Source organism: Phragmites australis, chromosome 4 (assembly GCF_958298935.1).
Source record: "Phragmites australis chromosome 4, lpPhrAust1.1, whole genome shotgun sequence".
In the NCBI taxonomy this organism is placed as follows: Eukaryota; Viridiplantae; Streptophyta; class Magnoliopsida; order Poales; family Poaceae; genus Phragmites; species Phragmites australis.
In genome coordinates, this window is record NC_084924.1 from 2,902,342 (window position 1) to 2,912,671 (window position 10,330).

Consider the following 10,330-nt stretch of genomic DNA (forward strand, 5'->3'; position numbering starts at 1 on the left):
ATCTAGGCCCCCTAAGTGGGTTTTGGCTTATTGATGACAAAACGATTAAAGAACTAACATGCTTTTCGAGTATTGAACAGGTATAAACATTAGTTGTGAAGGTAAATGACGTTTGACGCCCGCCGAAAAAAATGAAGAATCAACGAAGGGTACAAGATAGGGTTTACATTCATTTTACTTTTGAAATTGAGTCTAGGATAGACATATTTTTTAGATGGATGGATTTGATTGCTTGATTAGTGTCCCAATGCTCAAGAGATTCTTTAGAAACACCCAGTTGAGAGACACATTCACTCACGGACACGAAACTCTTTATGAAAAATCTTCAGAGTCCGGAGTCTCCGGTGTTCACCGGATACTCCGGTACTCAGTGTTCAGCCGGAGTCTCCGAGATAGCCTCCGGCAGAGAGTCTCGGTTACGGTTTATTCTTTTTAAGAAAAAGACCGGAGTCTCCGGTGTTCACCGGATACTCCGGTAAAATGTTTAGTGTGCAGCCGGAGTCTCCGAGGTAGACTCCGGTAGAGGCTTTCGGTTAGCATTTAATCTTTTTGATAAAAGAAAATAAAGACCGGAGTCTCCGGTGTTCACCGGATACTCCGGTACCTGGAGATGCCGGAGGATCCGGCTAGTCTCCGGACTTAGTCTTTTTGGAAAATCTGTCAGGACCGGAGACTCCAGTGTTCACCGGAGACTCCGGTAATTAAACAGAACTGTAACGGCTAGTTCTGACACGTTCGTGACTGTTCTGACGCCGTTTTTGGAATTAGGACCGGAGACTCCTGTGTACACCGGATACTCCAGTAAGCTCTGACAAAAACAGTAACAGCTAGTTCTTGAGAGAGTGCTATAAATGCCCCCTCTCTCCATAGCATTTAGAGCTTGCTGTGGCTGATATTCTTGAGACCTCTTGAGCACTTTAAGAGCATTCAAAGCCCCTCCGATCATCTCTAGAGCAAAGTTTGCACAAATTTGAGAGTGTGTGTTTGGAGAGGGTTCAAGCCACTTGAGCATTGAGTTCTTCATCGAGCATCTACTGCGATCATCTCTCTTGAAGCTTTGGGCTTCTAGAAGGAAAGGAGTCACCCGAAGAGCACCCAAAACTTGTGGTGTGCCTCGGGAAGTTTGTAAGCATCTTCATATTGAGTAAGAATTTCTAGCTTGATCTTGGTGGTCGTTAGAAGAGGATAGGGTTGGAGAAGACCCGGCTCTTTGTGAGCTCTTCAACGGAGACGTAGGCACTTCTTTGTGAGGTGGCCGAACTCCGGGATATATTCACGTGTTCTTATTTGCGAAATTTACTTTATCGTGTGAATTTGGTAATTTGTCATTTAAATTGCTATAGTGTCGATTTTGCTAGTATTAAGTGTTATTCTAGCCTTGTGATATCTAGTTGACCTAGTGTAATTCTTAGACTCTAGCTGTTGTCTTTAGTTCACATTTATTCTGAAATTTCCTGTCAGGCCGGAGACTCCGGACTAGACCGGATACTCCGGACCATACCGGAGTATCCGGACTTCACCGGAATATCCGGCAGTTTAATCCGCTGTTTTTAGTTTTAATTTTCAGAAAAGCCTATTCACCCCCCCCCCCTCCCCCTCTAGGCACTTTCACTAATCCGTCTGGTCGTGCCTCCAAACTCTCTGGTCGCGAAGACAGCCAGCCTGCCTCGGGCCGAACACCGACCATGGGCAGAGGTTCTATGAGCACTGCTGGTCAGCAGAGAAGCGACCAGCCATGCCCTGGGTCCATCGGGGGTGACCAAACTGCTCGTGGTCCATTGTTGACCCGGGGGGAGGTCTTGTGAGTGGATTTGGCACATAGGGGAGCGACTAGTCTCATCCTGAGTCAGCCGAGGTTGAGCAGACAGCTCGTGGTCCATTATCGACCCCGGACGGAGGCTTGGTGAGTAGCATTGGCTCGTAGGGGAGGGACCAGTCTTGCCCAGAGTCAGCCAGGGCAAACCAGACTGCATGCCAGGCCTCCGCACAAGGGCAGAAGAGACCGACGGAGGATTCAGCTACCATAGAGGCGCCCCAAGTGCACCTGTGGGACATCGATCGATCCCGACGTGATGGCAGACACAATCTCCTCCTCACCCGGTCAACTCAGTGGCTTCGCAAGGTCGAGAGTTGTGCTTACCCCTCCGACCACACGGTACGTTTCCCTGCTAAGCGTAGGTATTTGAGTTCTTTCTTGACCCTATAATTTGTTGTCGCTACAGGTCTTCTCCCCAAGCGCTCGACTGGATATTCCAACCCCCGGGCCCATAGTGGCCCCAACGCCAGAAGTATCGACCGTGAACCCCGTGTCTACATAGCCTTTTGTAGGGCCCTCTATTGCCTTTGACCTATTTTTCTTGGTCACCAGCCTCCTCGCTTCTATCAGCAAGCTAATCACTGAGAAGGAGGTGACAGACCATAGATGCGATGATCTGGAGAGGTTGTGGCCAAAGAAAAAGAGGCGAGACGCTCATTTCAGCGAGAGAATATTGTTTCAGCGAGAGAAGGTTGTACTACAAGAGGAGAAGGCCACGCTCGCCGCTTGCCATTCCAAGCTGACGGAGGATGAGCGGACGACATGCGTCTTTCTACGGGATGCCTTCATGGCGATGTGGAGGCCTTTGAGGAGCGTCGGGCTGGAAGCCAATGCGCCAAAGAAGGAGTCCGCGCAGGGATGGACCTACACCATTCATGTCCTGGTGGAGGAGTTCACCCAGCTCCCAAGCATCCTGGCGATGCAGACAACGGAGGACGTGGCAAAGGTGATGGAAGACGCGGCAGGGTACGTGCTCTTGTGCTACAGTAACCGTGACCCCAACTTCAACCTCGAGGTCATCCGAGAGAGGATCCCACCTCTCAACTTCTCGTTTTCTTCTCTCCGCCTATCGCAACGTCAGGAACCCGTCGACATGTGCTAGTGAACTTCCCGCAAGCATGTGCTGATGGAATTTAGGGGCCAAGAACCGATTTTCCACAAGCATGTGAGGATGGCAACCCCCGCTCCTCGTTGGATGACTCAATCATCGTGCCAACTGTCGGGAGATAATCCCTGATGGTGAATCCTAGGTATACCAGACAACGTTGATCTACGTTTCCTGTGGGTGTGTATCAAACTGGACTAAAGAATATCAGAATTTATCCAGGTTCAAATCTCTTGTGGGATAATAGCCATATGTCTTGTATATTGTCTTATGAATTGTGTGAACTTGTTACAGAATATCATCTCCTCCACCCCAAGTTAGGTCTTCATCTCTTTATATAATAGGCGAAAAGATATTCATACAAATGGATCATGCCAAATAAGCGACAAGGCTACGCCTGACGAAACTGTTGGTGTATCGGGAACCAGGGGTCCCTAAGTCCCGAGACCAGGCCGGCCGGCCGCCATGTGTCACCATCCCGCGAGGTCCCCCCTGCAGGATGAGGAGAATCTAAGTTCCGGGAGAAGGTGCTCGGGGCCACAGCCTCTGGTTCCCGAGCACCCCAGTTCCCCGATGACCCGCAGAGTCCAAGTACCGGGAAGAAAGTGCTCGGAAGGGTTCCCACTCACCCCTGAGTACCATAGTCCCCCGATGATCCGAACACCGAAGTGCTCGGGAGAGAGTGCTCGGGGCTGCACGTGGCAGCCCCCGAGGACTCGGTTCCCCGAAGGTCCTACCGAAGTGCTCGGGAGAGAGTGCTCGGGGCTGCACGTGGCAGCCCCCGAGGACTCGGTTCCCCGAAGGTCCTACCGAAGTGCTCGGGAGAGAGTGCTCGGGGCTGCACGTGGCAGCCCCCGAGGACTCGGTTCCCCGAAGGTCCTACCGAAGTGCTCGGGAGAGAGTGCTCGGGGCTGCACGTGGCAGCCCCCGAGGACTCGGTTCCCCGAAGGTCCTACCGAAGTGCTCGGGAGAGAGTGCTCGGGGCTGCACGTGGCAGCCCCCGAGGACTCGGTTCCCCGAAGGTCCTACCGAAGTACTCGGGAGAGAGTGCTCGGGGCTGCACGTGGCAGCCCTCGAGCACTTGGTTCCCCGAAGGTTCGCGCAAGATCGCCCGACGACCCGAAGGATCCCGTCGGCGGGGTGTCAGCCAGTCAAAGGTCCAATGCCGCATTTAATAGGCACGTGCGGCCTGACATCCTAACATTCTCAACTGCCCACGCCCTAGTGTCAAACCCTGCCATACTTTGGCAGGGGGGTGTGGGTCCATTAATTGCACGGGTCCCGTCCCATATCATCCGGGTGCCTCGGGATAACGTTGCCAGGATCGAAGCGTTTCGCCTGCCACCCTGCCCTGACAGAAGAACAAGACAGGGTGGGCGCACCGGGCGCCTCTGTGGCTGCCCGGTGGGCCCTCTCAATAGCGCCAGAGGACGTCCACAGTGGCGGGTGGTCGGATGGGCGCCGTATTTTTTCACCGCCCCTGTCACTTCGTCAAGACGGAATGATGACGCCTTTCTCCGTGGCGCCTTGGCACTCGTGCCCCCTCTTTCCCATTCAGGATAAGCGGAGGTCGGCGTGTGTATAAAAGGAAAGGATGGAGAACACATGAAGACACACGAAAAGTTCAGAGGCAAAAAAGATCGAAGGAAGACAGGAAAAGAAAGGCGAAGTCTAGCAGAAGTCCAGTTTACTAAGCCAAGCCCAGATCAAGAAACGAAGAACATCACAAACAAGCTCGAGCAGAGCTAGAACACGGGAGCCTTAAGCTCTCTATAGGCAACACACCCTTGTAACCAGATACATCCTTGAAGAATTTCCTTCAAGGAAAGATATTGCACTCATACAGGAGTAGGGTGTTACGCCCCCGTGCGGCCCGAACCTGTCTAAACCCCGGTGCATCTATCTCTTTTGCACTAGGTCGATCATCCCCCACCACCAGCCGTTGCATTTATTTCCGTTTCCATTTATTTCCCCGACGAGCTCGTTCAGGATCATCCCCCGGCCGAATCTTTAAAAAGGGGTCTCTCGGGATCCCTGCGACAGGAGTTCATCCTCCGACAGAAACCTATCTATTATTAGCTCATCATGACAGTGGGTAAGCACACTCATCCTGCTCCGGTCGTCCTGCACGTTCTGTACCATCACCGAACGCCGTCACGCTCACCTGTCAGGCCATCCCACGACATAAAATGTTACAAGATAGGTCACTGCAACACCACATCTATCCACGACCTTACTCGCCGAAAGAGAGTGCCTAGGGAAGGAAAAAACTAGAGTGGGCAACATTAAATGAGATTTGACTAGTTAAGTGGGTACCTACTCTACGACAAGCAAAGACTGGTCGTAGGATTTTGCTTTGTGACCAGGGGCTGGTCACACGAGCCTCGCTCTGGTCGCGCGATGATGTTGTGGTCTTATCAACATCTATTGTCAGGTGACACCTGGCGGCGCAAGACCCGCTTCGTGGGGCACTCCCTTACCCATTACACTAACACCCTTGTTGTCGTTGGGCGTGCCGTGGTACAGGAACGGTGGTGCGTAGTGGGGGTGGTTGCCAGAGACGACGTAGGGGTGGGGCGGCAGCGGCGAAGGCCTAGGGGTCGAAAGCAAGAGCTAGCGACATTGCCCGTCGTCCTTTGCCGTGGAAGCTATGCTGGCAGCAGCAGGCCGCCCACTTGAGCGCATCGTCCTCTGCACCTGCACCGGGCATGAACTCCCTTCATCCATCCACGACGTGCCTGCCTAGCGCCATCGCGTGGTTGCACAGGCACTCGTGGTACCTCATCTTGGGAACCGCCACCACCACGTGGTTCCACAGGGTCAACGTGCCCTAGGCACGACGGCGTGGAACTAATGCATATCTTGTCGACAAGTATCTATCTCCTAAATTCCATCGTCACATGTCAGACGGAGAGAAGAAGAAAACTATGAAGCTAGCAAGTGGGACTATTGGCAGGATTGTCTATAATGACAACAAATCAAGGGGACTCATTGTTACGGTAATAATTCGTTGAAACTAAATTTTAGAGTGACAAATTATCGAAGTCCAGGAGTGTCAAATTGACAATTTCCTCCCCAGAGACACGTGTGGTCGTCCGGTCCAGAGCGGGGGGGTGGGGGTGGGGGTGGGGGTGGGTGGGGGGCGGGTGCCGGGCAACAACGAAACGAACGAACGCCACCTTCTCCTCCTCCCCGCATCGCCGTCTTCAGTTCCCGCGATCAAGACGACCCGTCCGCCTCGGCCTGCGCCCTCCGGTCCGCCACCACCGCTACAAGGATCCACCCGCTCGCGCTGCCGTCCCAGCGAGTCCCTCTGCGCGGAGATCCTGCAGCGGGGAGATGGAGGCGGTCGCGGCTGCGGGCGGCGCGGGGCTGACCAGGTGGCAGGCGGCGGCGCTGTCGGCGGTGGCGGGGTGGGTGTGGGCGGCCTCGTTCTACGACCTCACGCGGCGGGCGCGCGCGCTCGCGCAGCCGTGGGTCACCCGCCGGGTGCTCGCGGAGACGCCGGCCATCCTCAGGTTCCAGGTCCGTCCGCTCTTACGCCATCTCTCTCCCCTCCTGTTTGCTTCCGACTAATCACTGGCGAGGAAGGTCGGAGAAAGTAAGGAAGGAAATTACCGCATTCGTGGTTCTTGTTTTACGAATGGTAGAATATGTACCTGCTATAATGCGTGATTGATGTTTCTCTCTCGGGCTTCGCGTCCTTGATGTTTGTAGGATCAGTAACTTTGTAGTATGAAGGACTGGTAGAGGGAGGGGAGGTGGCTGAATTAACAAGACTAATTGGAGATGAACTTGGCTTTAATTCTCCAAACTCTAACTGGGGGTGGATAGGATATAAACAAAGATAAAATTTGTCTTACAAGATCATTGGTATCTTAGTTTTGTGAATTTATTACTTACCTTCGATGTTTAAGTTGTTCCTTGTAAGATTCTAAAGTTAATTTCTCGTTGGCTGTTGAATTATTGCAGAAGTTGCATCACAAGTTGCTGGACAATTTCTTCTCTGTGCTGTCATGCATTGTCGCTGTGCCCTTCTACACGGGATTCCTTTCTCTCCTTTTCTGGGTATGTCCTGTCTTGTTGCATTCTGATTGCCTTACCTTTTCCATTTTCTGTAGCTCCCTTCGATTCTGAATTGTTGTTGTTTTTGTAAATATTGTAGAGTGGACACAGCAAGCTGGCTAGGCAGATGACCCTCCTCCTTGCTTTCTGCGATTACCTCGGCAACTCTGTCAAGGTTTATCATTTATTCATCATACAATGGAAGGGATAAGCATTGGTTTAGCTGTTGACAATCTGAATATTTGTGGGTTGTAGGATATAGTCTCTGCTCCTCGGCCAAGCTCTCCTCCTGTTAGAAGAGTGACAGCTACTGAAGATGAGAAGGAAAATGCCATGGAGTATGGGCTGCCTTCATCGCATGCCCTCAATACTGTTTGTTTGATGGGGTATACTCATGTTCTTATTTGTGGATGAGGGAAGCTTGAAGGGAATTGTTGGCTAATTCTACCTTCGATGAACACAGATATCTGTTGCATTATGTCCTCAACTATGGAGCACATGGCACTTTTATGATTGCTGCCGGTGTATCTCTTGCTCTCTTGCTTGTTATGCTAATTGGCATTGGTGAGTCTGAGTTCTCTAGGCTACTGTTTTCTTGACTTACCAGAGTATACTGACGATTTGGTTTTCTTGAAATTGACAGGAAGGATATATTTGGGTATGCACAGCTTGATCGACGTTATTGCTGGGACCGGTTTTGGCATTGTCATCCTCGCATTCTGGTTGGTTGTGCATGACCATGTTGATACCTTTGTTATCTCTGGGCAAAACGGTATGTCCATACACCTCGGTGCTTGCGTACTGCATTCTTGGTAGCACATAAGATGTGATATTGAAAGTTGAAAAGTATCCTCATGATTTTCTGACTTTGCAGTAGCATCCTTCTGGGCAGGCCTTTCTCTATTGATGTGCTTTGCATATCCAAAGCCAGAATTCCCAACTCCTAGCTTTGAATACCATGCAGCATTCAACGGGGTTGCTTTCGGAATTGTAAGAACTTTGTTTCTGACTTAAGATTGCTTAATCAACAATTTTGTTGCCCCCTAAAGGCCTAAACATGCTAATGTCATACTGGATTCTGGTCAAACTGAAGACATGATATACAATTCTACACCGGTCTTAGACTATAAATCAAAATAATTTAAGATAAAATTAGATGGCGTGCACTCTGGTTGTTTGTCAACTTGCTCAACCATGTGTTTATAATCTCAATAGTTTTTACTTCAATTTACTCGTAGAATTCATAATATTGATAAAACCCTAAAAATTACTATACTTGACATTGACTAAATATGTATACTGTCCCAATAAATTCCACAGTACAAATATTTATATAATGAGAATTAGCTAGCAATCTCTATCTTGGCATCTACTATCTTCATAATTCAAAAAGATCTTTAGGTCTTTCTCCTTTGTCTGTATATTCATTTATTGGTACAAACATGTTCACCGTTCTGAATAATATGGTCTACATGAAGTATCTCTGACATTGTTGTTTTTACAAACTGATTCAGGTCTACGGCATCCAACAAACCTACTTCCATTTCAACACCCCTGACGTCCCCCTCATCTTCAGCCCGCAGCTACCCCTCCTTGCATTTGCCGGGCGGGTCCTCGTTGGGATCCCGATCATCCTAGTCGCGAAATTCTGCAGCAAAGCTCTATCCAAGTGGCTGCTGCCCGTCATTTGCAGCACCTTGGGCATCCCCATTGTATCATCCTGCTATGTTCCGGCGCTGAAGGCCAACAAGAACAAGAACAAGTCCGGTTACCTCCAGAAGGTCTTCTTCCTCTTCCCTCAGAAGGCATACGACGTGGACACCGGCATCAGGTTCGTCCAGTACGCCAGCCTCGCGTGGGCCGTGGTCGACTTGGTGCCAGCCATATTCACTCATTTTAATTTGTAGCCAACCACACAACACAACAATGTATCATTTTATTCTTTTTGGAGGCTTCAAATTGGCTATTCGCCTATTCCTGCTCGTAACAAATCCATGATCTTATGAGGCTGTAAATTCGATGATCTCGCCCTTCTTTTTTGCATTGTATGCCCGCCTAGCTGTTCCAGCATGGGTGGTGTTTCTGTAGAGGTGTTTTGTACTAAGTAGCAATCAGAAAGTATTAATGTTCCAACTATTTCATGACAGTGACCACCAAGAGCACCATTTGTGCTTCCAACTGGTACTGAATCCTGATACTTAACCGCAAAGAAACGGCTTTTTCTTGCCTTGCATACAAGTGTTGGTGGTCCATCTTCGCGGATGCTACTTGTATGCTCTGATCTCTACGTGTGTGTGCAGTTTATGCCCGTTAGGATTACCTAATTGCAAATGGCCTCTTTCTTTCATTTGAGTGCTGTATCGAAGGACTGGAGAAAATGAGAACACATGAAAGTTCAAGGCTGATGATCACAAGCACTTTCGACGGAAGTCTGAATTCTGAACGCCACTGCAGTTTCCTCGGAAACCAACACCCATTTGCGCTGTAAAACACGCAGAGACTTCTGCTGCTGCCTTTGTGATCCTGTGCCCGGTTCATGCGACCAGAAAGCGACACAGGAGAATGGACAAGCAACCAATCGCCATTAGCCAGCGGATTCCTAACGAATCCAGCGACGAGCCTCCCCTGTCATGACACGTTCTGTGGGCAGGGTGGCACCAGGGCCAGGCACGGCCTTCTGGACGCTAGGGATTCTGCTTTTTCAAGAAAGAAAATTAAAAACTCTTCAGATGGGATGAGATTCTTTTTCAGCAACGAAAGAGGCACTAGCAGCCCGCAACACACTTGAGCTCCTTTTAAGCCATTTAGCACATCAGTTCAGAAGAAGGTCGGATGGAGACCAAAAAGGCACTGTACGCTTCAAATTTAGAAGATACAACCTCTATAGCTTGTGCTGTGAGAATATGGAAGCAACATTAACAAAACCCAATAAAAAAGATACTGCCGATCACTATCAATTGATTGTATACCACTAAAAATAGATTCGTTTCCCAGATGATCAGACATTCGCCATATTTTAGAGCATCAATACTGAACTGCTAGCTTCACCTTTGATATTTGGTTGCTTTCTAGTCATGGTGCACAACCCAATCGCAACATCATTACATCTCCTGGAAAGGATATTACTGTAGCACATGTTCATAGCCTCGGATAGGTAAAATTCCCAAAAATGTCTGAAATGGAGCAGATCACCCACGTACGAAACAAAAAAAAAAAACCTGGAAGCTAATCAGACCATCAGTTTCCCTATCGCAGGTACCAATGATCTTCATCCCGTCTTTATCAAAAGAAAAATAAAAGGCAAAACTGGGGCTCAAATGCTGGTTGCAAAGAAGCTACTTGGC

At 49.7% G+C, this 10,330-nt stretch overlaps 1 protein-coding gene across 2 annotated transcripts; it reads left to right on the plus strand.

Moving 5' to 3' along the window:
• The first annotated feature begins 6,050 nt into the window (after positions 1–6,050).
• Positions 6,051–9,132, plus strand: LOC133915215 (lipid phosphate phosphatase delta-like). Of its 2 annotated transcripts, none has more exons than XM_062358289.1 (8): positions 6,051–6,446; positions 6,894–6,989; positions 7,087–7,161; positions 7,242–7,372; positions 7,450–7,550; positions 7,630–7,758; positions 7,861–7,976; positions 8,501–9,132. In XM_062358289.1, the coding sequence occupies exons 1-8, from the start codon at positions 6,261–6,263 to the stop codon at positions 8,891–8,893; spliced, it is 1,227 nt and encodes a 408-aa protein (XP_062214273.1). In that variant the 5' UTR covers positions 6,051–6,260; the 3' UTR covers positions 8,894–9,132. The 2 variants fall into 2 exon arrangements, with proteins under 2 accessions (XP_062214273.1, XP_062214274.1); XM_062358290.1 differs by having other exon boundaries at positions 7,879–7,976.
• Positions 9,133–10,330: the final 1,198 nt, after the last annotated feature.